This window comes from Salvelinus namaycush, chromosome 25, assembly GCF_016432855.1.
Source record: "Salvelinus namaycush isolate Seneca chromosome 25, SaNama_1.0, whole genome shotgun sequence".
Classification (NCBI taxonomy): domain Eukaryota; kingdom Metazoa; phylum Chordata; class Actinopteri; order Salmoniformes; family Salmonidae; genus Salvelinus; species Salvelinus namaycush.
This window is the reverse complement of record NC_052331.1, coordinates 16,088,502-16,116,320: the sequence shown is the minus strand read 5'-3', so window position 1 is coordinate 16,116,320 and position 27,819 is coordinate 16,088,502. Positions and strand designations below refer to the sequence as shown.

At 41.3% G+C, this 27,819-nt stretch overlaps 1 protein-coding gene across 1 annotated transcript in view; it reads left to right on the top strand.

Moving 5' to 3' along the window:
- Window positions 1-27,819, top strand: part of LOC120020678 (phosphatase and actin regulator 1-like) — an 83,310-nt gene that overhangs the window by 44,943 nt on the left and 10,548 nt on the right. Inside the window, exons 2-7 of the mRNA XM_038964380.1 lie at window positions 2,618-2,782; window positions 11,762-11,842; window positions 17,847-18,053; window positions 19,155-19,563; window positions 21,164-21,354; window positions 21,513-21,669. Coding sequence (XP_038820308.1) covers window positions 2,618-2,782; window positions 11,762-11,842; window positions 17,847-18,053; window positions 19,155-19,563; window positions 21,164-21,354; window positions 21,513-21,669 — 1,210 coding nt within the window. The remainder of the gene's footprint in view (window positions 1-2,617; window positions 2,783-11,761; window positions 11,843-17,846; window positions 18,054-19,154; window positions 19,564-21,163; window positions 21,355-21,512; window positions 21,670-27,819) is intronic.

The window sequence follows — 27,819 nt, the reverse complement described above, 5'->3', positions numbered from 1 at the left end:
TGTGTGTTCCAACAACGAGCTGCAGTTTTGTAATAATTACGTCCCATCGATTTTCCGCTTACGCTACTTAGCGAACTGCTAGTGCCATTTAGAGTTGGTAAGCCTAGGCCAGTGGTCAGAAAGCTTAAGACCACGGAGTGAAAATGCAAGCTGAGAACTAACGCTCAGATTATTATTATACATTTTTTACACAACTTAAAAAACATAAGCCTAAGCAACATTAGCCAATTAAAAACAGAACTGTAGCAATGAGGTTTGTGCAGTAAGCGATATCCCCAATACGTTATCAAGAAGACAGTAATCTCAGCAGGGGCGCTTGCTTGTAGAAGACTATTGTTTCTTTTTGGTTGTGCCCTGCAAATACACATGTACAAATGGAACACAAGAGTCAAAGCAAATTTAACATTTGTCTTTAAGACAATTTCACTTGCCCGGGCAGACACAAAGCACATTCTACCAAATAGTTTTACAGTATATTAAAATAAATGGTACACTTAACATAGCACACTTGGTCTGTAACAAGTTATCTCATGAGAAAAGCTAACAAATAGCATTTTTGAGAAAGTTTAAAGCGCAAGTTTTGTAAGTATAGACCTCCAGAGACTAATCCTGTTCAGTGTAGATGTGATGCGTATGTGGATTACGACCGTAGCATAGGCCAACACACTGATTTTATCAGGACAAGTCTGGGAGAGTCTGTCGTTGTTTCAATATGGATGCGTTATCACTTATTCTGTTGCTATTATCTTGAGCACAGTTTCTCTTCAATTACTCCTCTTGATGATATCAAAAACTACATCAAAGGAGGACAAACGCTCTAGTGAATATAAGGAGCTAGTAGGCTAAACACGATTATTTCTCCCTGGTCTGTTTTTTGGCAAGCTAGTGCGAACTAATCCGCAGCATGCAGCTTCCTGCTGTTCAGATTCTGAATATATCCTGCATTATGCTGTCTGATAATACACAGGTCTGTTTACCCTCGCCAGGCTCACTTATTATTCCCATATCAAGCAGTAGACTACTGCAACACCGTTTCCTCTGCCATAGCCCCTCACATTAGTACCACAAACTGCCATGAACAAATGTGCAATTTGGAGTACACAATTCATTTAAAGCATTATTTAATCTGCAATTATTATACTTTCATTTATCCTGTTATGTATATTTTAATATATATATATATATATATATATATATTTTTTTTTTAGCTAAATGCAAAGTATTATCATTCAAACTGTATGTAGGTACATCCCTGGCTGTCCGATAACCTGTCCTGGTGGTGTGGCTTGTCCTGCATTCTGTATTCAATCATCAAGTTTGCAGACGACACCACAGTATTAGGCCTGATTACCAACAATGACGAGACGGCCTACAGGGAGGAGGTGAGGGACCTAGCGGCGTGATGCCAGGAAAATAACTTCTCCCTCAACGTCAACAAAATGAAGGAGTTGATCGTGGACTTCAGGAAACAGCAGAGGGAGCACGACCCTATCCACATCAACGGGACCGCAGTGGAGAAGGTGGAAAGCTTCGAGTTCCTCGGCGTACACATCACTGACAATTTGAAATGGTCCACCCACACAGATAGTGTGGTGAAGAAGGCGCAACAGCTTTTGAGAGCATCCTATTGGGCTGTGTCCCCGCCTGGTACGGCAAATGCACCACTCGCAACCACAGGGCTCTCCAGTGGGTGGTGCAGTCTGCCCAACACATCGCGTGGTGCACACCGCTTGCCCTCCAGGACACCTACAGTACCCGATGTCACAGGAAGGCCAAAAAGATCATCAAGGACATAAACTACCCGAGCCACTGCCTGTTCACCCCGCTATCATCCAGAAGGCGAGGTCTGTACATGTGCATCAAAGCTGGGACCGAGAGACTGAAAAACAGCTTCTATCTCAAGGCCATCCCTGTTAAATAGCCATCACAAGCCAACCTCCACCCAGTACCCTGCCCTGAACCTTAGTCATTGTCACTACCCGGCTACCACCCAGTTATTCAACCCTGCACCTTAGAAGCTGCTGCCCTATGTACATAGACATGGAATCACTGGCCACTTTAATAATGGAACACTAGTCACTGCACCCGCAACTAGTCACTTTTATAGTGTTTACATACTGTTTTACTCATCTCAAATGTATTTAACTCTATTTTAGTCAATGCCATTCTGAAATTTCCGTCCTAATATTTATATATTTCTTAATTCCATTCTTTTAGTTGTGTGTATTGTTGTGAATTGTTAGATACTACTGCACTGTTGGAGCTAGGAACACAAGCATTTCGCTACACCCACAATAACATCTGCTAAATATGTGTATGTGACCAATAAAATGTTGATTTACCCAGAGTGCATTGAGTGAATGTTTAAAAAACAGATCTTGGTTCCTTTCTAAACATAGCAAGTGATTGTAAAGAGGACTCGGACCACAGGAATCTTGAAGTGAACTGGCAAGAGAGCCAAGTCCTCATTTTAATGCCAAGGGTAGTGTGAATCCAGAGAGAACGGAGGTCTTTAGCTTTTTTTTCTTCACCCCAGAGTTAACTGAGATCGGTTCTTTTAAAGAAGAGTATAATGTGAAAACACCCTAATCAGACCCTTTCTCCTGTGTCCCTACAGCGGAGGAGGTTGAGAGGCTGGCCGCAATGCGCTCTGAGTCCCTGGTCCCTGGCACGCACACCCCGCCCATCCGCCGCCGCAGCAAGTTTGCCACTCTGGGCCGTCTCCTCAAGCCCTGGAAGTGGAGGAAGAAGAAGAGTGAGAAGTTCAAGCAGACCTCTGCAGGTAAGGGCCCAAGATGTGAGCGCTTCTTAGATATTCTGCACACGGCCCTGGTTTGCCGCTAGCCTTGGTGTGAACTCCCCTGTCAATCTGACCTCTTCCCCTGTCAATTTACTGCCCTCGCCTGACTATCCACTGGACATGAAAAGATTGAAAGATGTCTTGGTGTTCTGAATCAGCTCCCTCACTCAGACTTTCCATTAGGTCAGTGAGGTGGAGAGCTCAACTCCTCTCTATATTTGGGTTCTTGCTACTCCAGGCGCTAATGAAGATTTTGATGTTACCCCGCTTCTCTGTTCCCAAGAGTTTTCTTCCCTGAAGCTGTGCTGGGTAGTACTGGATTTAATGGTGCTTTCTTTAGTGTTCACATTTCCTATTCATGCAGTTGATCATTCATCAGTCAGTGATTTTATTGAGATTGGCAATAATGCGATATGCACTTTTTTTTATTTTATTTGTTCACTTAAGGTGTTGAGGGCTTCTCTACTGTGACTGTCGCCTTCCCCTCCAGTGCTCTTAGCTTTGAGTCTGGTTCGTATTGCTGTCCCAACACTTTACTCTAGCCTCGGGAACTCCGACAGTCCAATGGCTCTGAGTGAAAGCTGAGACCTTGACTTTACGACTCCTCGCTCTCTTTCCGCTTTGTATGCATGGTGTCGACCGAATGTTTTTACGCCCAGATTTTTTTCTTTTTCCCCTCTCTCCTGAGTGAAACGGAGCAGCAAAATTTAACACAATTTGTTGTCGTGTTAAATCAACGATAAAGCCCAATGAACAAGACTTCTCTCTCTATGTAGTATATTTTTGTTTAGTCTGTATAATGTAGTCGCCTCTATTGTATTTTTCTTGTCTCTATTGAATACATAATTTAAACATTCACAGTGTAGGTTGGGAAAAGTATGTGAACCCCTAGGCTAATGACTTCTCCAAAAGATAATTGAAGTCAGTCAGCTAACCTGGAGTCCGATCGATGAGATTGGAGATGTTGGTTAGAGCTGCCCAGCAATATAAAAAACACTCACAAAATTTGAGTTTGCTATTCACATGAAGCATTGCCTGATGTGAACCATGCCTCGAACAAAAGATCTCAGAAGACCTAAGATTTGCATAAAGCTGGAAAGGGTTACAAAAGTATCTCTAAAAGCTTTGATGTTCATCAGTCCACAGTAAGACAAATTCTCTATAAATGGAGATAGTTCAGCACTGTTGCTATTCTCCCTAGGAGTGGCCGTCCTGCAAAGATGACTGCACAGAGCACAGCGCAGAATGCTCAATGAGGTTAAGAAGAATCCTAGAGTGTCAGCTAAAGACTAACAAATCTCTGGAACATGCTAACATCTCTGAGTCTACGATATGTAAAACACTAAAAAAGAATGTTGTTCTTGGGAGGACACCACGGAAGAAGCCACTGTCCAAAAAAACATTGCTGCACGTTTGAAGTTCGCAAAAGAGCACCTGGATGTTCCACAGCGCTACTGGCAAAATATTCTGTGGACAAACGAAACTAAAGTTGTTTGGAAGGAACACACAACACTGTGTGGAGAGAAAAAGGCACAGCACACCAACATCAAAACCTCATGCCAACTGTAAAGTATGGTGGAGGGAGAATCTTGGTTTGGGGCTGCTTTGCTGCCTCAGGGCCTGGACAGCTTGCTATCATCGACAGAAAAATGAATTCCCAAGTTTATCAAGACATTTTGCAGGAGAATGTTAGGCTATCTGTCCGCCAATTGAAGCTGAACAGAAGTTGGGTGACCCAACAGGACAACGACCCAAAACACAGTAGTAAATCAACAACATAATGGCTTCAACAGAAGAAAATACGCCTTCTGGAGTGGCCCTGTCAGAGTCCTGACCTCAACCCGATTTGAGATGCTGTGGCATGACCTCGAGCGGTTCACACCAGACATCCCAAGAATATTGCTGAACTGAAACAGTTTTGTACAGAGGAATAGTTCAAAATTGACCGTTGTGCAGGTCTAATCCGCAGCTACAGAAAACGTTTGGTTGAGGTTATTGCTGCCAAAGGAAGGTCAACCAGTTATTAAATCCAAGGGTTCACATACTCCAACATACATGGTGTGTTCAATAAAGACATGAAAACGTATAATTATTTGTTGTTAGATTAAGCAGATTGTTTGTCTGTTGTTGTGACTTAGATGAAGCTCAAATTTTATGACCAATTTATGCAGAAATCCAGGGAATTCCAAAGGGTTCACATACTTTTTCTTGCCACTGTATTTAACCTTTTATTTAACTACTTACATAGTAATGGAAATCTGGACACTGACTGTAGCCTATTATAATATTAACTCCTGCAGAATGAAGTGTTTCATGCAGTAAAATTATAAACCAAATGTTAGTTTTGTCTCAGGAACAGGCGTGGAGTGCATCTTGAAAGTGTGACTGTGCTTAGGGACCGTGGTGTGTAGCCTAAACATGCAAATCTTTTTAGCTACATAAAAACTGACATTTTCACTTCTCAACCACATTAAATATGCATCAAGACTAACTGAAATACTTTCAGTAACATGTTGGATAATTTTCACAGCTTTTACATTTCCTTAAAACTGGCCAACAAACTGCATTTGGAAAGTTTGTGGTAAATCTCCCCGGTCCCTAAACCACCTCACTCTGGCAGAAATGAAAGGACTTTACTGATGTCAACTAGATTGTTGATGATGCCTTCATTCTATTGATTTATGATATTCTGGTGAGCACGGCTTTGAGTATTCTAGAGCATTAGTGGCAATATGTAACTTTGTGACCTGACCAAATTCACACGGAAATGTGAGTTTGAGCTCTATCATTCTACTTGAAAGCAAGTCTAAGAAGTGGTATAACTGTTCTATGTATGCTATTTCTATGCTTCCTGTTAAGTTAAAAAAAAAAAAAAATCCTTTCGGTTTTGTACACCAGTTGAAACAATATTTTTGCTTATGGAAAATATTTCAGAGGTTTAGATGGTACAATGATTCTCTACACTATACTAGCTTATTTTTTTCACAAACTGAAATTAGGCAAACTATTCAAGTTTTTCAGCAACCAGGAAATAGCAGCGCGATTACTGCATAGTGCAACTATAAGGAATGAAAAAGAGAAGCCACGTGTATCTACAGTAATTTATATACAAGTTGACTAACAAATAGCCTGCCAAATGTCGGAAATTATAAGCATGGTTTTTGTTATTTAATTGCACCTCGTTTAAAAAAAAACGTATGTTTATTCATGGTTACAGGGATACTCGTGAGCAGGATATCAAAGGTGTATGTAAATGGATGATCCTGAGTTAGACCTTAACCGGGATGTGAGCGATTTTATCTGGAATACTATGTGCATGTAAATGTGGTCGTTGATTGTGCAGTAGTTAAACTGAAATATTGCGCTAAGCTTAGGTTTGCTCATTGGTCAAGGCCGGTCAAATGTTATCCTTACTGAACATGACTCCTTGTTTGGCTTGGCTGTTTTTTCTCTTCTGGTGATTGTTTCATGATGTTTATCATTGTGACTCTGACGGCAGGCAGGAAGCAGACCAGCTGCTGGGCGTGCAGATGTTCCAGCCAGGTAATTGGATAATGTGAATGTGCACAAGAGGATTATGTATTCTAGTCAGGCAGGGGGGCTTTACTCATAACTCTAGGAGTGAGCTAGCAACAGTACTCTGAATACTGAGAGAACTGACAGCTGTGCCTCCTGCCCTATTCCCTGTCTGTCAGGTAGTCTAGTGATCTTATGGAACAGAACACCATAGGAACTAGAGGTTCATGGATCAGGCTTCATTCCCTGGGGGGCGGGGCACTAATCTGACCACTCCTAGGTTTGTATTTAATGTAGCCTATTTTTTAAATATTTTTTTTTTAAAGATTCCTTTTGATTTTGAATGCCATTGAAAATACAGTAAAAATATGCAGATTATTTTGGATTCCTTTAGTTTTTCATGTTATGTAGCTAGACCTTATTTAAAAATGCTGTATGCACCATGATAATTGTTGGGTTTAGGCTCCGGATGGGCAGCGGTCCTCAAGCTGCATTTTAATAAATCATTAGAATAATTTATATCTGCCTGTTCTAAAAAAGAAAAGGGTAACGAAAGGTAATGCCACCAGATGCCATAACAGCCACACACTGCTTTGTCACTTGTGTACAAAAACCCTCTCTAGCTTTCCCTAAACAGATGCTTGACTCCAGATGTGAGCACCACAACATCTCTGACACGGCATGGAAGTTTTTCAGTGGTTTTGTGAGGCTAACTGGTGAGTGAATTGCCTCGCTAAAAGCCTCCCATTGCATATCCCATGCCTGGGGCTTGGTACTGTAGAGAATGTTCTGCCTCTCCTCTATCTGGGTCAATTCACAGCAGAATAGATTTCTCTCTAAAACTAAGCGTAGCATTTGCAAGTCGATGCCAGTTTAATTTAATATGCTCCGAGACGAATCCTTCCAATGACTTCATAATCTGCTCATCTCGGTGCTGATCACGGGTAGTTAGTTTAGCCATGATCGTCAAGGTTTACTGTGAACTGACTGTGGAAAGAATAACTCTGACTTCACATTGTCACTTTTTCAAGCTCTGGGTCTGAACCAACTCGCACACTATTACTGTTGAATATCAGTTTTTAATACAGTTTCTGGAACCGAGTGACAAGTGGTGATTTTGTAGTTTGACGTTTTCTGTGAACACTGAATAGTTTATTTCTAAGTGTACAGTAATATTCTTTCCGTTCCCGTTTTCTAGAACCAAATGTTTTGTGACAAACCTGAAGACGTAGCTGGCCGAGGTTTGGTCCGAATCAGTGGAATTATTGCATAACTGCGCATATCGCTACGCAAGCCGTTATGTCATAAACCTTTTTGGTAATTACTCCCCCCCTTTTGATCACATTTTAAATGTAATCTCAGAATGCGTTTTGACATTGTCACACACAACCCGATTTACCTTCAATATTCAGCTGCTTGGAATCATGGGAAATATTTTGTGAAGCCTGTTTGCTCCTTGTCTGTTCTGATTTTATAAACTCAAATCATGCTAATCAGAGTAACACTGTATCTGTTGTGTTAAATGTAGCGGTTTGATAGAATTTAGATAAGGCTTAAAGTGAATCTTCTCTGACAAACTAAGATATATATATATTTAGGTTTGAGGCTTAATTAAAAAGAAAGCGTCATGGTGACCACCAGTCTCTACCAATAATCTCAGTTGTAACACTCCTAGCCTCACAGCAGTGTGGCAATACCTCTGTGATTTTCATTCTTGGCTGTTACAAATGTGATCTCGTGATTTGCCACAGCTGCCATTACAGAATCATTATCATTTGATTGGCCAGCTTGTGACCGACGTTGTGAATTAGACGGAGGGACGTGATTGGTGCATTATTGAAATGAGGCCATTTGGACCCAAACGGCCTGCTCCTCCCTCAGCCATATCCTCCACACACCAGGAGAGTGGAGGGAGGTATTGATCTACTCCACACACTCCCATCATTGAAACTGGCTGACTTCCTCTTGGGTATATACAGTATAGGGTGGGAGGAAGTTTATTTTTATTTTTATAACATTGCTTTCCTACTCCTCTGCCTGGCTGCTGTACTATTATGTAGGTGGAGATCCTTCTCATGGCATTTTATTTTTGTACAGCAGTCCATTTCTGCAAAATGGCATATTTTTGCACACTACCCAAATTCCATTTCTCCTGAGGCTCCAGTAGAGGTGACTCTTTCTGGACGGTGTAGGGCTGTTTTGATCCGGTCTACTTGCCAAACTATCTCTGCGGCAGCCAACCCGTGGCTTCCAGCCCAACGAGTTTCGCTGGGTAGCCTTTGAAGTTTGGATGGTGTATTAGATATCTGGATGTCCTGGAGGAGCTCATAATGAAACATAAGGTTACGATAACTTTATTCAACGTGACATTTTAGAACACCTGGGTTCACTCTGACTGGCTGCACTAGAGGCTCTCAACAGTTTCTGACATTTTAAAATCATTCTCATGTGTGCCTTCCCTTTTGAGTTTAAGCCATTAGTTATAATCCACACAGTGTATTGACTGAGCGGAGGGGTTGGAGGGGGGCCCCCTGTGGAGGGGATTGAGGGACCAAGCTGTTTTGTGTTCTAATAATTTTGGTGAACGGCCATTAGCATTGGCCCTGGCCCCTACTGTCGAAAGAGTTGCAGGCGGCTCCTTAGTCCACTCACATGTGCACACACCACATTTGCATGCACACGTACTATACGTTTGAGTACACACACACACAGTAATCTCACTTGAACAAGAGCTGGTGGTCTGCAGGGAGAATGTTGCGCAGTGTGCTGCTCAAGTGTTCTTGCTGATCCTCATTTCACATTCTTAATTGGTTCCTTTGCAGGGGTAGATTTTGAAATGACTAACGTGATGCTGAACTGCCTCGGTTCAGCCCAGCAATAGATAATGTCCCTCAACTGCTGAGATCTAAATATAGAAGGGTTAGCTTTGGGATATGCCTGCTTGACATGCTCATACATAATGCATTACTTTGGGAGGTGTTGCATTGCTTTTATATTATTCTCTTTCATTATTACAAATGAGGTTAAGATCTTCCTTCATGCCTTTGAAGAAATACCTTGAGTACTTTCCAACTGAATTATGTTAGACAGACATGAGTATTTAAACAGGCTTAACTTGTTTTTTTTGTTGTTTTTTTTTACACATTTGACTAATCCCTAAATTCTTCTGCTTGATTTTGATGGGCAGTTGGGCATCGATTCATAATATTTTAGACTACGTGAAGGCTATGTGAAACTGAGTGTGTTAACATTTTTGCACCCATCCCTCGTGTCCCTATGGTGAATGCATGACCTCTTGGGAACGTAGTGTGACGCACTGTACCCATGATGACCAGTGCCAGTGACGTGTGTGTTCAGTCCCAAGTGTGCAGATCAGTGTTGGGAGCCAAGTGAACACATTATGGAAATTACCAGGGGAAAATTGCCAATATTAACTAATTGATGATGTGGGTGATCCAACATAATCCTCATGCTTGTTTTTCTAATCTTATGATTAGCTCTACAACAGGGATCACCAACTAGATTTAGCTACAGGAGAATTTTTATTTAATTAAAATACATTTTAAAAGTGGATTGTCAGGAGGCCGGAACATAATTACAAATAATTTTGTAGACTGCAAATTGAGCTCAAGAAGGCCAAACAGATATTTTTGACTAAAACATAAATAATTTCAAACCTTGCTTAACATGTGTATATGATCATATACAGTGTCTTCAGAAAGTAGTCATACCACTTGACATACTCCACATTTTGTTACAGCCTGGATTAAAAATGGATTCAAGTGATTTTTTTTCTTCTCACCCGTCTACACACTATCCCATAATGACAGTGAAAACATGTTTTTAGACATTTTTGCAAATGTATTAAATGAAATACAGAGATCTAATTTACATAATTATTCACACCCCTGAATCAATACTTTGTAGAATCACCTTTGGTAGCCACTACAGCTGTCTTTCTTGTTAAGTTTCTAAGTGCTTTGCACACCAGGGCTGTACAATTATATATATTTTTGTATTATTCTTCAAGCTCTGTCATAGGTTGTTGACCATTGCTAGACAGCCATTTACATTTCTTGGCATAGATTTTCAAACAGATTTAAGTCAAAACTGTAACTCCGGAACATTCATTGTATTCTTGGTAAGCAACTCCAATTTAGGTTTGGCCTTGTTTTAGGTTATTGTCCTGCTGAAAAGTGAATTCATTTCCCAGTGTCTGGTGGAAAGCATACTGAACCAGGTTTTCCTCTAGGATTTTTCCTGTGCTTAGTTCCATTCTGTAAAAAAATGTCCATCTAAAAAAAACTCCCCAGGCCTTAACGATTACAAGCATACTCATAACATGATGCAGCCACAACTATGCTTGTAAATATTGAGTGATTTACCCCAAACAGAACACTTTGTATTCATTTTTTGCAGTATTACTTTAGTGCCTTGTTGCAAACAGGATGCATGTTTTGGAATATTTATATTCTGTACAAGTATGTGGAGTAACTACAATGTTGAGCCATCACCATTAAACTAACTGTTTTTAAAGTCACCATTGGCCAAATCCCTGAGCGGTTTCCTTCCCCTCCAGCAACTGAGTTAGGAAGGACGCCTGTATCTTTGTAGTGACTGGGTGTGTTGATACACCATCCAAAGTGTAATTAATAACTACATCATGTTCAAAGGGATATTCAATGTCTGCTTATTTTATTTTTACCCATCCACCAACAACCTCGCTGGTCTTTGTGGTTGAATCTGTTTTGAAATTCACTTCTCAACTGAGGGACCTTACAGATAATTATGTGTGGGATACAGAGATTAAGTAGTCATATTCCACACGGTGAGTCCATGCAATTTATGTGACTTGTTAAGAAATGTTTTACTCCTGAACATATTTAGGCTTGCCATAACAAAGGGGTTGAGTACGTATTGACTCAAGACATTTTCAGCTTTTCATTTATGAATTTCGCAAACATTTTGAAAAACATAATTCCACTTTGACATTATGGGGTATTGTGTGTAGGCCAGTGACAAAAAAATGTAATCAATTTTTACATTTAGGCTGTAACACAACAAAATGTGTAAAGTCAAGGGGTGTGACTACTTTCTGAAGGCAGTGTACCTCTATGCGTGGGAATATTTTGGAACTGATTTCCTAAATAAAAATCACTTGGTGCTGATTTGCATTTTATTTATATATACATTTTATAAACAATACAAATAAAACACTTGTAAAAAAAAAAATATATATATTTTGCTCAGAACATGGGGGGGCCAAAAAGTTGGGGAAACGCACTACAACAACCTTAATCAAGGATTACCGTGTAGGTTTGATATTGAAGATGTTTTTCCATATACGAATGCTCCTGCACACACAACTGCATCTGCACCATTGATATGATTTCATGTTTACATGATTTAACAATCCTCATGTTTTCTCCCATGTTTTTCCTTCAGCGTTGGAGAGGAAGATGTCGGTAAGGCAAAGCAGAGAGGAGCTGATTAAGAGAGGCGTGCTGAAGGAGATCTTTGAGAAAGGTGAGATGCTTTCCTCCTTATCAAAAATTAAAAGGATCAAATGAATTTAATCCTGTGCCCCTAAAATGTTTTGCTTATCAATGTTTTGTCATCCTACAGTAATTTTTTAAAATGTATTTATTGCATGTTCTGCTCAGCTAAATGCCAAATTGCATTACTTTCAGAAAGTCATTCATCCACTTTCTAGTTTAAGGCTTTTTTCTTGACTCCTAAAAGTGCATTGAAATCATTTAGTGATTTGTGTGTGTGGCTTGGAGACACCAGTTAATCCTCTCACTCAAACGCTTTGTAATTGTTTTTTATTTTCTTATGTTGCACCTACCCCCAAAATGTTTTATGATTCTTCTTACAATGTTACTAAATGTGTCCAGAGTATTTTTATTTTATTTTATTGACAAATGCTGTGAAAAGTGCATTAAATGTAGAATTCAGTCATTCATCCATGATCCATTCATTTGAATCCTTAAGGGTCTATTGACCACCCGTGCATCAACCTAGGTAACATTATAAAAATAAATTTTAAAAAATGGTCCCAGAAATTGGTCTTCTCAAAAACACCTGTAGCTTCCGAATGATTTGGCCTACAAACTAATATGACCACTCTATGGAAAGATGCTACCATGATTACGGATAGTCCTGAATGAATCGTGAATAATGATGAGTAAGAAAGATGCATAAATATCATACACCCCCCCCCCCCCCAAAAATGCTAACCTCGCTTGTTTTTGTAATGGCCCACAGGTTATTTTATTTGGCCCACCAAGTTCTGAGCAAAAAATGTTGTTTATGTTTTACATAAGACTACACCAGCAAATCAGCTCCAAGGATGTTCATTTTTGAAATCTTTTCCAAAGTACTCCCAAACATAATAGAGCGAGACAGTGCCTTCAAAGTATTCACACCCCTTGACTTTTTCCACATTTTGTTGTTACAGCGTGAATTTAAAGGAATTACAATAACGGGAGGTCCTTGGCCACATATTCCCTGATTTTCATTATGGTCTCCTTTTTTGCATCAAATGTTGTGCTCGGAAAAAGAATAGGCTAGGTGCAGCTGGTGCGCGTCAATTAACTCATTCAGTGCAGGGGTGTAGTGCTGCCAGAGCGCACCGGAGACACTCTGCCACATCTCACACGGTGGTGCACATTTAGGAAAGATAGGTCAAAGCTGACTCAGTCTTGGAAGATCACATAATGATTAATTCATTTTCTATATAATGGTACTGTTACAAACACCACCTAATTTCTTATGATATTTATGATATTTTGATGACTAGTCCAACCCCAAAAAATCTCATGAGGCCAAAACTCAACAGCGTGCGAATGTCGGCTACTAGGCTGAATGTGGTTTGATTGAAACAAAATACAGGAAGGCTATATAGTGTCTTAATAACCTCCTTAAAAAATCATACCCTTTAAAAAAATAATGCCTAAAATGACAGCCAAATCGAACTGCCTGTAGCTCAGGACCTGAAGCAAGGATATGCATATTTTTGATACCATTTGAAAGGAAAGACTTGAAATTTTTGGAAATGTGAAAATAATGTAGGAGAATATAACACACATTTAGATCTGGTTAAAGGTGATACAAACAAAAAGTCATGTTTTCTATATTCTTTTTGTTCCATCTTTGAAATGCAAGAGAAAGGCCATAATGTAATATTGCAGTTTAGGCGCAATTTAGATTTTGCAGTGTGTCCAAAGTTTCAGATTGATCCAGTGAAGTGTTGCAGTACTGGACAATATGTTGGATCAAGTGTGCCGAATTGGTCAATTGATACATTTTCAGGTACATAACTATAGAACATACATTTTGTATTACTATATCATTTTTAAGTTTACACACTCCCAGGAATGTCATACACGATGGATAATTAGCTTATACACTAACTTTCACACATCTAGATGGCGGGATGGGTGTGGAGCCAGAGACAGCAGGGATTCAAACTGTAGAACCCAATTCCTACATTTGAATATAAACATTGTTTTATCAAACCAACTATGCTACATTTTATCTCTGGGACCCTCAGGATGACAAATCGGAGCAAGATTACTGAATGTAAGTACATTATTTACCTTCAGAGGTGAATGTATCAAACCAGCCCATATAAGACATGTCTATGTCCTGAAAAGATGGCTGCTAATCACATTAGCGCACGTTAGCTCAACCGTCCCGGTATAGGGACACAATCCCGTAGAGGTTTTAACAGCTGCTCCAATTTGCTCACTAAACAGTTATTCAATTGCAAGAAGATCTAAATGCATATTCCAGGGTGTCCTGCAAAATCATCCTCTTGTCCTGTATTTGGTTATTTTAAATGTGGTCACCCTACCAGCATGATAGAGGGGAAAATAAATAACCTGCGGGAAAGTGGCCTGCATCAGCTATTCCAGTGCATATGCTGACATGTATTTTTGCCCCTGTTCCTGCCCATTTGATAATGGGCCATTCTAAATCAAAACTAATTTGACATAATAAAGACAATATTAAATTGAGAATAGTCTCATTACTTTATGAGAGAACAGTGTGTGCAGCTTGAGGCAAGGAACAGAGCGCAAGCATTTTTTGCGACTTTCTCAAATCCTATAGTCTCATCATGCAGGCCATAAGCTATACGTTTTGATTTCTAAGACATTCTAAGTTTGCATCATTCATAACTAAAGTTGCCACATAACTATAAATCTAGTGTATAGGACCTATTAGGTCATGGTCATAGCCACTTCATATGCTTTTGCATTTGCTCTGGAATGGGGAAAAATATATATATATATTTTTTTCAGCTAATTTCAATTATTCATTTTTTGTTATAAAATAATGGCACATTTACTTTTATATCTTGTCTGCAAAATTAACACGCCTATGGGATGGCGCATAGCCAGATAGCGTACAGTAGGCCAACTCATATTCTTCCTATCATGTTTCATTAGACCTGCCTAAAATAACTCATGGATTTATTGTGATGGTGTATATTAAATAGATTTTATTAGACATTTTTTATTTTTTATGTAGATGTTCCAAAGGCGTGCATCAGTGCCTTGTATGTGTGGAGGACTGAAGAGCCTAAAGGTGTTTATGTTAAAGGTCAATTACCATGAGACTGCCAGTCTTTTGCATGACAATAACTGACTAACACATTTTCATTACCACCACAGCCCTATTTGTGCGTCTAACTTTCCCACTCACCATTATTCATTCAGGACTATCCATAATCATGGTAGCATCTTTCCATAGAGTGGTCATTATTAGTTTGTAGTCTAAACCATTCGGACGCTACAGACGATAAAATTAAATTTGGTTGGCACCGGTATGGATGGGCAACTCAGTCCTTGGGAGCCAGAGTGATGGCACACCTTTTTCCCCATCCCTAGCAAACACAGCTGCTTAAACGAATTGCATTCTAAACTGAAGATCATGATTTAGTTGATAATTGGAGTCCGGTGTGTTAGCTAGGGCAAAAGTGTGACACCAATCAGGCCCTCGAGGACTGGCGTTGCCCGCCCCTGGGTTAGCATGTCTTGGGGGTATGATATTTGTGCATCTAACTTTCTCACTCATCATTATTCAGGATTCATTCAGGACTGTCCATAATCATGGTAGAATCCACATTCATGTAGAAGGGTTTAGAAGCATTCTCATTTAAAATAAACTTGACTCCAAAATGACACTACATTAATTACAATTTCTATTGGGCACGAAATAATCGGAAACATGAATGATGTAAAATAAATGTATAGCCTGTTTTCATACTCACCCTTCCTTTGTAAGGATGGCATTTGGGAATTGGAATAAGTGAAACAGGATTGTCTGATCGCTCTCAAACCTTGTCCTTTTATTGGAGCAATGGTTCCTCAAGTCTGATTTTGCTCATGTGCTGTAGTAGGATTACTCATTTGCATTCAAGCTTTTGTGGTCCTTTTAGAAACAACTCTCTTACCTGACAATGTCCATAAAGAAAAGTATTTTGAAACAGTCAACCAAGGAAAGTTTACTACTGCTATCAAGTTATGGTTTCAAAGGGGTATTTTCTCATCTGAGGGCCCAGATGAGGCCCCATGTGTTAGACATCAGTCTCTCTCTACGGAATTTCCCAGCTACACGTCCATGGACCTCATGCAGCCAGCCTGCCACAATCGTCATTATGCAACCGTTTCATAACTTTTTTTTGACGTGGTGAGGAATTGGTCCATGGGAAGCTGTCAGACTCCACTGTTTGAACATCTCTTAGAGTATCTTCACTTAAGAATGAGTCATTCTTTCCTCGCCGTCGTTGCTAGCGGGAGGCGACCTCTTGATGCGAAAGGAACAAGAAGCTGTGGTGCATTTGAGTTTCACAGCAGGATCTGATGGGTGCAAAACACACCTGTCTAGGAGGATTGATTTGTGCGTGTGTGTGTATATACACAGTGCATTTGGAAAGTATTCAGACCCCTTAACTTTTTCCACATTTTGTTATGTTACAGCCTTATTCTAAAATGGACTACATTATTTTTTAAATCTACACACAATATCCCATAATGACAAGGAATAAACAGGTTTTTATATATGTTTGCACATTTATAAAAAAAAACAGATCACATTACATAAGGATTGAGACCCTTTACTCAGTACATTGATGACACACCTTTGGCAGAGATTACAGCCTTGTCTTCTTGGGTATGACGCTACAAGCTTGGCACACCTGTATTTGGGGAGTTTCTCCCATCCTTCTCTGCAGATCCTCTCAAGCTCTATCAGGTTGGATGGGGAGCGTTGCTTTTCAGGTTTCTCCAGAGATGTTTGATCGGGTTCAGGTCCGGGCTCTGCCTCGGCACTCGGACATTCAGATACTTGTCCCGAAGCCACTTCTGCATTGGCTTGGCTGTGTGCTTAGGGTCGTTGTCCTGTTGGAAGGTGAACCTTCACCCCTGTCTGAGGTCCTGAGTGCTCTGGAGCAGGTTTTCATCAAGGTTCTCTCTCTACTTTCCTCCGTTCATCTTTGCTTCGATCCTGACTTGTCTCCCAGTCCCTGCCGCTGAAAAGCATCTCCACAACATGATGCTGCCATGCTTCACCGTGGGATGGTGCCAGGTTTCCTCCAGATGTGACACTTGGCATTCAGACCTAAGAGTTCAAACTCCAAGCGGGCTGTTGTACCTTTTACTGAGGAGTGGCTTCCGTCTGGCCATTCTACCGTAAAGGCCTGATTTGGTGGAGTGCTGCAGAGATAGTTGTCCTTCTGGAAGGTTCTCCCATCTCCAGAGGAACTCTGTAAGAGTTACCATCGGGTTCTTGGTCACCTCCCTGATCAAATCCATTATTTCCCGATTGCTTGTCTGTGGCCATCTATTGGAAGAGTCTTGGTGTGTCCAAACTTCTTCCATTTAAGAATGATTGAGACCACCGTGTCCTTGGGGACCTTCAATGCTGCAGAAATGTTTTTATACCTTTCCCCAGATCTGTGCCTCGACACAATCCTGTCTCGGAGCTCTATGGACAATTCCTTCGACCTCATGGCTTGGTTTTTGCTCTGACATGCACTGTCAACTGTGGGACCTTATATAGACAGGTTTGTGCCTTTCCAAATCATGTCCAATCAATTGAATTTACCACAGGTGGACTCCAAGTTGGAGAAACACCTCAAAGATGCTCATGGAAACAGGATGCACCTGAGCTCAATTTCGATTCTCATAGCAAAAGGTCTGAATATTTATGTAAATAATGTTTTTCTGTGTATTTTAAATGTTTTATATTTGCAAACATTTCAAAGTTTTTTGCTTGGTCATTATGGGGTATTATGTGTAGATTGAGGGGAAAAAATATTTAATCCATTTTATATTTAGGCTGTAAAGTTACAAAATGTGGAAAAAGTCAAGGTCTGAATACTTTCTGAATGCACTGTGTGTGTTTGTATCACGCAACCATATCCTTCTCATCAATGATGCAGCACCTAATTTCTCTTCACCTTTGTAGACCTTCATTTCCATTTCATCTGTACATTATGTTCATGATTTGTTTGTCTCTCCAGCAACCGTGGAGTTCCGATCCTCGATGGAGGGCGGAGTCTGTACTCAGGATCCCTCTAGTATGAAGTCGTCTATGGTCCTTCCTTCAAAGAAATCTGTTGGTTTCCTCTGCAACGTTCAGGACAACGCCGCCAAGCCCCCCATGTACCACAAACAGCCCCCTGCGCTCCCCCCCAAACCTTTCAACAGGATTCCCAACTACAGCAAAGGTAAGCGTACATACACCAGCGGCCCTGCCACTGATGCCCCTTGTATCAGACTTATACAAACGCACTTAATGTGCCAAAAACGTAGAGCTGGGCGACATGAAAAAATCCATATTGCGATTTAAATTAATTGATGCGAGAACAATACCTTTATGAAAGTGCTCTAGTTCTTTTTACATTTTTTATTACCCTTTAAACTACTACTAGTTTGATTTATTGTCGCCATCAATTCTCCCATTAGCAATCCCCCATATAGCAAACGTATTTCATTTCAAACGTCACATTTCTGTCGTACAGGCTACTTATTGCAATGAACGATATTAGCAAAATGCCTGTGATAAGTGGTCAGTGTAGATTTAATTTTCATCTCAGCTCCACAAAGACAACCCCGCAAAGATTTGCTTATCCTCTTCAACGAAGAGAAAGTGGACTGGACAGAGTCACAAGCGCTTCTTGTAATTGTCTCTCCCCTGAGGGTGTTGAAGGACGACCAAATGTCTTCATCTAAGGCTCAGACCTGTCAGCAACGGGGACATTGGGACAAGTGTTTTGTATACAGTATAATCATGTTTGGCACTCCGCACATTGATTACCAAGATTAAAGATTGACTGAACTGGCAAAGGGTTTACGGTACAGAGCTCTGAGACGGAGACGCATTGAACGTTTGTTTGGGCAGTTACGTAGTTGAATAATCCTAAACATATTGTCTGTGGACACGTGCACATGCACGCACACTGTGTCTATGCGGATGGAGAGATTAGTGTCATTAAGTCCCAGTGTAGCCAGGTCAGCTGTACTCAGGCCCTGACAGACAATCTGTTAGTCAGCTAGAAGTGGCAATAGCCTAATCTAATTCTCCCTGCTCATGTCCGGGCCTTCTACTGTACATGGTCATGTCTGTCCACTGTATCGGACTGCTGCCCGAGTCTTACAATATGGCCAAGAGCAGGTCACATGTCCAGGAAACTCATGCATGGCCCTAATTATACTCAACAATTAGCGGCTTTGAAAAAGTAACATGTCAAAGTAATTCAGAAAAAAGTGACCTTGACGTTTACCTGTTTCCGTCTCTTTTCTTTCTCTACCCATCTCTCTCTTTCCAGACTCTTGCCAGCAGATGAAGCTGTCCTGTATGCCAGGCCAGGGAGGGAAGCTCTCTCCTCCTCTACCTCCCAAGAAGGTTATGATCTGTGTGCCTCAAGGGGGAATGGACAGCTCCTCTCCCTCCCCCCTCGGCACTTTCTCCCAGCAGAAGTGTCCCCCTCCACAGGGTCACCCCCAGGGCCACCCCCCCCACCACGGCCCTCTGCTGCCCTCGCAGCTCACAGCCCTGACCAACCTCCACCAGTGCCTCCTGGGAGGTGGGAACCACCATAACCACGGGCACACCCACAACCATGGCCACAGCCACCCGCTCCAGCTGCAATACGGATCCATGCAAGGCCACACCCCCAGCCGCATCATCGAGGAGCTCAACAAGACGCTGGCCTTCAACCTGCAGAGGCTGGAGAAGTGAGTTGTTGTATACACCGTATTAAATAAAACTGTAATTGATGTATCTCTATGGTTGTATAGCAGGTAGAAATGAATAGTTTTGAGATGACACAACTTTATAATGGGAGTTGAGTGAAACATCAGTTCTATTTCAAAATTAAATATGATACTTTTTTTCAATGCATGTTCAGTGTAGCAGGTCCAGCTGGTTTGTAGTTCAGGTCACCCCTGCCTTGTGATATTGGGGTCAGGCTGCCACCATGTGGCTCTGCTGTAGATGTCTGACCCAGCTCGCCCTGTCCTACTGATACAGCGTGGCCCACTTTGACAGCAGTCTGTGTGTGCACCATGGCACCCGGATCTCTTCCAAAGGAAAACCTGGCACAGCATGTCCTGTTCTCTACCCTACCAGACATTGTAAAATGGAATACAGAGAAATGTATTGGTAAATTGAACATGTCATTTCTCTACAGCTTATGTAACATTTGGTTGCCTAAATCTAAAAATGGGACAAAAAAATAAAAAACTCGACAAGAATCAATCTGTCAGCCATTCTTCATCGCCCCCATCTTTCAATTGAGATGACTTGAAACGGAACATATCGCATGTGTAGAGGGGTAGATTAGAAGCGCTAGGTACCTTTTAATTATTCAGGTAGACTATGTATGCATGAGTACAATACAGCCTCACAACAGGGGTCCTCTATTATATATATATATATATATATCCCCACAAGGAAAACAATATATATATATATATTACACACACACACACACGTTTGTTTTACTATCCTTGTGGGGACCAAATAATTGATTCCCACTCAAAATCCTTTTTTCCCTAAACTTAATTGTAAACCTAACATCTGAGCCTAAAATAGCGGTTTTCCTTGTGGGGAAAATGTCCCCACTTGTCCTAATTTACCTTGTTTTACTATCCTTGTGAGGACTTCGGGTCCCTACAAGGATAGTAAAACATACACACCCTTCCTCCCTGGTCCTCTGATTACTTGCTTTGCGTGTCTCATGGTGAGCTGAACGGCCCTCAGTGGGCGCTCACAGCAGGGGCTTGTGGGTAGTCTGTGTGATATCCGTGTGGGCCGTATGATATGTTGATTTAAAACCCCAGTATGCAGCCAGTCCCTCGCACCGACCCAGTTAATTGACCACTTTGTTTGATTTGACCTGAATGGTCTGTGACATGAAGGATATGGGAAATCATCTCATGGTATGTAGACTGTGGCTGTCAGACTGAACTCCCAGCTAGGAACCTATGGCTCAGATAACCAGGAATGTGTGACTGTCTTACTAGCTCAATGGTTGCAAGTCAAGATGGACAATTTTGTGCTAATGGCCATGATCCAAAAATGGCTAGCTCATAGCCTCCGTCTCACACCGAGGTGCGTCAAGGTAATTCCAGCCAGACTTCCATTTCTCAGATGACTTACACAGGAGATGGGAATGAGTCAACCACTTGTAGAGTCATGGTCATAATGACTCAATAGCGCGTTGCATTTCTATAGCAACCATTAGATTCCCACGGGAACATGGGGAAGTGGTAGATGGGTGAGATTACTCTGAAGAAGATTATATCCATCATTATGACTCTCTTCTCCCTGCAGCAATGCAATGCATTCTGGTCAGTGTAGTCTGCTGGACAGAAGCCAGGTGCCCTCTGTGGTCATCGACGAGAACAACAAGGAGAACATGCCCAACGAGTCCGACTACGAAGACCTACCAAGCATGTACAAAGATGAGGATGATAACGATGAATATGATGACGAGGATGATGATGATGATTCGCTCTTTACAAGTAAGGGGTTCATACACACACACACACACACACACAGATAAAATGTAGTTCCCTAAGCCACAGATGTTTTGTATTTTTTTTTTAACTAGTGGCGTCTCTGCACTATAGGTACCCTGCTCTGGTCATTTCTTTGTATAACTCCTGTTGTCTGTGTGTAGGTACCCTGGCTCTGAAGGTGTTGAGGAAGGACTCTCTGGCCGTCAAGCTGAGTAATCGTCCATCTAAGAGTGAGCTGGAGGAGAAGAACATCCTGCCAATGCAGACTGACGAGGAGAGGCTGGAGTCCAGGCAGCAGATAGGCACCAAGCTCACACGGTGAGAGAGCTAGGGCACACAGACTGCCCAGGCAGAACTCTCATAACGAGGTGGACCAGAGTCTTCTCAGTAGTGCAATTATCAGCCACAGACGGATAATGACTAAAACAGACTCAATTGTATTTCTGTAAGTAGAGAGCCATGCCCACTTTATATGTTAAATATCTTCATCATCCTTAATGTAGCACTAGACTAAGTATGCCTCTTGTCTGCTGCAGTGAAGACTGGCAGCTCTGTGTTTTGAAAGGCGTGTCCATTTCTACTCTATAAGAGCTGTCAGGAAACTGTTAAACAATAAATATGGCACTTTGGCCCACTGGGAAAATGGTCTGACATCCCTTCTAACATAACTTGCTATGACTCATCTCAAACATTTTTTTATTCTCCTTCCGTCTTTTTTAAATTTTTTAAAAACTTAAACCCGCCATCTCATTTAGAGGGGAGCTGAGAAATGAGCTGACGTCATTTCAGCAATGCATAATCTCGGTCTCTCTGTTCGCTCTCCCTCTTTTCTTCCCACGGCCTGCCGTCCTCCCTCGCGCACTGAATCACCGCTGTGATATGTGTCAAGCCATTACCACCCCACTCCTCCTCACTCTCTCTGTACTGGCGGAACACGGTGGTTACACACACGCTAGCCGATCTCATGCAACCGCAGCAGTAACACACTCGATTCATATTTAATTTGAACATGGCAATAATACAGATGGGTTATTTTTAATCCAAGGAGAAAATAACATGGCCGTGCCGGCAGACAGAGGCTGTCTAAGGCACACTGTTATCATTAGTGCTTCCCTAATGATTTTATGGTTTTGAATTTATGGTTTCAATGAATCTACCATCACTGAAATGGATGCTGGACCGAACTGTTCGGTTTGGACCGAACAGAACCTGCGAGTGGGGAGACAATGAGATGGTAGTGAATGAAAGGCTGGACAGAGTGGAAAGGGGGGAGTAGAAGAGCGAGGAATGTGAGGAGAAGAGAGGGAACATTATGGTTTGATGTGAAAGAGAAGAGGCCGTACTCTGCTACTAATCCCTGCTGTGATTGGCACACGGTGTGGTGATTGGCACACGGTGTGGTGTTTGCTGAAGGCCTTGTTGTTATGTGGGAAGCAGCCGCAAGAGGAGAAGGAAAACGGAGTAAACTCTAAAAATGGACGTTACACTGAGAGTGGAGTGGATCTCTTGCGATATGGATATTGCACATGTCATTACATAACGACGTGAATTCCATTGAATTGTGCAGCCCTAGCGCTACCTTTGAGCAGGGGTCTTTTTTTAAAACAAATATTTTTTTCCCCAACCTTTTATTTAACCAGGTAGGACAGTTGAGAACAAGTTCTCATTTACAACTGCGACCTGGCCAAGATAAAGCAAAGCAGTGTGACAAAAACAACAGAGTTACACATAAACAAACCTACAGTCAATAACACAATAGAAAAATCTATGTACAGTGTGTGCAAATGTAGGGAGGTAAGGCAATAAATAGGCCATAGAGGCAAAATAATACAAATGTAGCATTAACACTGGAGTGATAGATGTGCAGATGATGATGTGCAAGTAGAGATACTGGGGTGCAGAAGAGCAAGAGGATAAATAACAATATGGGGATGAGGTAGTCGGGTGTGCTATTTACAGATTGGCTGTGTACTGTACATACAGGTACAGCTGCTCTGGCAGCTGATGCTTAATCATGGCTCTGGTCAAAAGTAGTGCACTATATAAGGAATAGGGTGCCATTTGGGACTCACAGAGCATCAACTCCCAATTTCATGCTATTTTCCACATGCATTGTGCTCCTCTGTAGCAGGTCTCTTTGTGGCAGGCCAGTATAAATGGATGGTTCTAATCCTGGAGGAGGTCATTAGGACCTTAACCATCACATATTTTCTTCTCCTTATTCTGACGGAGACGAGGTTAAGATGTGTTAGACGGCATAATATTTGTTATTTCATAAAACCTGTTGTCAGGGGTTTAAAATACTGAAATATCCTACTTCAATAGATGTACTGCTAATTTAATGATATTTCATAGAAGTATAAGTAAAACTACTGGTGTGTAAAATGATTCAAGTAATAATTAGTCAGTTAAAGTAATTTAGTTAATTATAAAAATATATAAATGTACCTTAGCTAATTTCGCTAAGGCGACACATGATCTTTTCCATGCAATAAATTGAAAAGGAAGAAGAAATTAATGTACAGTATGAATTAAGTTAATTTATTGTTTGAGTTGCAGCAAGGCACATCTGTATATAAAAAAATGAAGGATTTGTCCATACTAATAATTGAAAATAAATTAAACATTGCAAAGCAATTAAAATGTGTTGATGAATTTAACAAATTCACAACAGTCTAAATGGGGTAATGCAGGGCACACTGGACATACCTAAAGAATTTGATGTCAAATTAGCTCTGGATGCAACAATGGAACATCATGGAAATACTCATTTGTGAGCAAACCTCCCTGAAATACAGAAGGGGCTATAGATGTTGCATTAGATTGATCAATTATATATAGGCTACATGTAACAGAGAAGAGTTCTTCTCGGCTCAGAAACATTTGACCCGGACCCGACTTCATATTTAGAGAGGGGGACTCGGACCCAAGAACAATAAGACCTGAACTCTACCGGACCCGATGACACTCAGACCTGACCCCTATTCGAAAAAGTCCCTGTCTAGACTAGACCCGAAATTGATTATCAGCTCTTCTGAGTAACAAACAGGTCTTTATATGTTGGCTTTCATTTAACTTACAATAAATATGCTCTAGACTATGCAGAGCTCCGGTTGGGTCCACTCTATCAGCTGTAGTTACATACACCCGATGACAATCAAATATGACCAGACTCGGACCAAAGGAAAAGTTATTTTTATTTTGAACCTGGTCGGAGTTCGGGTAGACCCGGGAAGAGCACTAGTACAGAGTACATTAGGTTATGTAGTGTTCCTTGAGCAAAAACAAGGTGTTAAAGTATGTCCTAACGCCTTCACTTTTCTCTGAACTTGCTGTTCAGTTTCAGCAGGAGCTGATTGTCAAACTGAATCGAGTCTATCCTGGCTCGCTTTGCAGTGAAGACCAGTCCAACACAGCTAAAAAGACACGCACAGATGGTAAAGGCAGGAAGACTTGTGCTCAGTTTGAGGGACAACTTCTTTTTTTTATATGGAAAGGAATGCAGCAAGTCCATCCTGTCTGACACACAGGCAAGGTACCCATCCAGCTCCCCTCTACCTTGTGACCTTTTGGACATCAGTGATGAGGAGAAATCCTCTTCATCAGATGAATGCTGCCTCTTTTGCTCTTTCGTCCACTGTTATTGTGTCAAGATTATGCTTCAGGTAGACCACGAGATATTCAGTTCCTTGGCAATTTCTTACATGGAACAGCCTTCATTTCTCAGAACAAGAGTAGACTGACGAGTTTCAGAAGAAAGGTCTTTATTTCTGTACATTTAGAGCCTGTAATCGAACCCAAAAATGCTGATGCCGCAGATACTCAACTAGTCTAAAGAAGGCCAGTTGTATTGCTTCTTTAATCAGCACAACTGTTTTCAGCTGTGCTAAAATAATTGACAGAGTGAAAAAATGAAGCCTGTACCGAATAAAAATGTTCCATAACATGCATCCTGTTCGCAATAAGACACTGAAGTAATACTGCAAAAAAAATGTTTTGTCCTGAATACAAAGTGTTATGTTTCAGGCAAATACATTACATTACTGAGCACCACTCTCCATATTTTCAAGCATAGTGGTGGCTGCGTCATGTTATAGGTGTGCTTGTAATCGTAAAGGACTGGGGAGATTTTAAGGATAAAAAAGAAACTGAATGGCGCTACTGTAAGCACAGCCAAAATTCTAGAAGAAAACGTGGTTGTCTGCTTTCCACCAGACACTGGCAGATGAATTCACCTTTCAGCCGGACAATAACCTAAAATAAAAAGCCAAATCTACACAAGTTTCTTACCAAGAAGACAGTGAATGTTCCTGAGTGGTGAGTTAGTTTAGACTTAAATCTGCTTAAGTCTTATTGCAAGACCTGAAAAAGGTTGTCTAGCAATGATCAACAACCAATTAGACAGAGCTTGAAAAATTATAAAAGAGTAATGGGCAAATGTTACACAATCAAGGTGTGGAAAGAGCTTAGAGACGTACCCAGAAAGACTCACAGCTGTAATCGCTGCCAAATGTGCTTCTACAAAGTATTGACTCGGGTGTGAATACTTGCATTATGTAAATGGGGTACATTTGCAAAAACATGTTTTCACTGTCATTATGAGATAGTGTTTGGCTCAATTTAACACATTTTGAGTTCAGGCTGTAAAACAACAACAAAATGTGCAATAAGTCAAGGGTTATGAATACTTTCTGAAGGCACTATCTTACCTCTACAATGTTTCCTCAGGTTTGAAGCGGTTGTTGTTTTTTTTGTGAAGCTGCCACGTTTCGCCATCCTGAGTTGCATTGCATCACCTCTCCTGTGCTTGAAGGAGAACTGGTCAGGCTCCATTGTTTTCACACACACCGCTTTGATAAAAACCGTTCCTCTCTTTCACTATACGTCTTGAACTAAACCAAGTTATTTTTCAAAATCTTCTGACTATCATCGTTCAGTTTGTATACACAGCTCGATTTGATTGCCCTGTATTGGCATGATGTGTGAAATTTGACAATCTTTTTTTGGGTGAGGGGCTCCGAGGGGCTCTCAAACTTTCCATGCCCTCATGATCTACTATAATGGATGGCCTACAAAATTCTATATACATTAAATGACAAACTATGTGGACATCTGCTCGTCTAACAACTCATTTCAAAATCATGAGCATTAATATGGAGCTGGTCCCCCCTTTTGCTGCTATAAAAGCCTCCACTCTTCTGGGAAGGCTTTCCGCTAATGTTGGAACATTGCTGCGGGGACTTGCTTCTATTCAGCCACAAGAGCATTAGTGAAGTCGGGCACTGATGTTGATGATTATGTCTGGCTCGCAGTTGGTGTTCCAATTCATCCCAAAAGGTGTTCGATAAGGTTGAGGTCACGGTTCTGTGCAAGCCAGTCAAGTTCTTCCACACCAATCTTGATACATATTTCTGTATGGATCTTGCTTTGTGCATGGGGGCATTGTCATACTGAAACAGGAAAGGGCCTTCCCCAAATTGTTGCCACAAAGTGGAAGCACAGAATCTTCTAGAATATCATTGCATGCTGTAGCATTAAGATTTCCCTTCACTGGAACTAAGAGGCCTAGCCCGAACTATGAATAAACAGCCCCAGATCATTATTTGTCCTGCACCAAACGTTACAATTGGCACTATGCATTTGGGTAAGTAGCATTCTCCTGGCATCCGCCAAACCCAGATTTGTCCGTCAGACTCCCAGATAGTGAAGATAACAACTTGTTTCTACTGCTTCAGAGTCCAATGGCAGTGAGGTTTACACCACTCCATCCGATGCTTGGCATTGCACATGGTGATCTTAGGCTTGTGTGCGGCTTCTCAGCCATGGGGAACCCATTTCATGAAGCTCCCAACAAACAGTTATTGTGCTGACATTGCTCCTAGAGGCAGTTTGGAACTCGGTAGTGAGTTTTGCAACCGAGGACAGACTATTTTTATGCGCTTCAGCACTCGGCAGTCCCGTTCTGTGAGCTTGTGTGGCCTACCACTTTGCGACTGAGCCGTTGTTGCTCCTAAATGTTTCCACTTAAGTGATGATGCCAGAGAAGCCGAGGTTTGGAGGATATTAGCACGGTTTGCCGACCCTCGACTTAATCTTGGGCCTAACACCCGTGCCAATATATCCTCCAAACCCCGGCATTACCAACATATTTAAATAATGGTTTACATATTTTCATTAACGTTGTTTTGATCAATTTATTCATACTATTTCATCCTTCCACACGATATAGTCCCGACAAATCTAGGGATGCTACCTAAGCCGGCTGGTCGTTCGTTCTATTGGTTTGGTTGCCAGAGACGCGACCCAGTCGTCTTTTTTGTTCTGCATCTATGGACGCGTTCGTTCTAAAATGTGCCAGCCAATATGGCAATAGAAATGTTCCTTTCCCTTGTTTGCTAGCTAGCCAACTACGGCTAACTTATTCGCATCACACAGTGCAGCCAGAATAACAACAAAGTAGCTGCATTT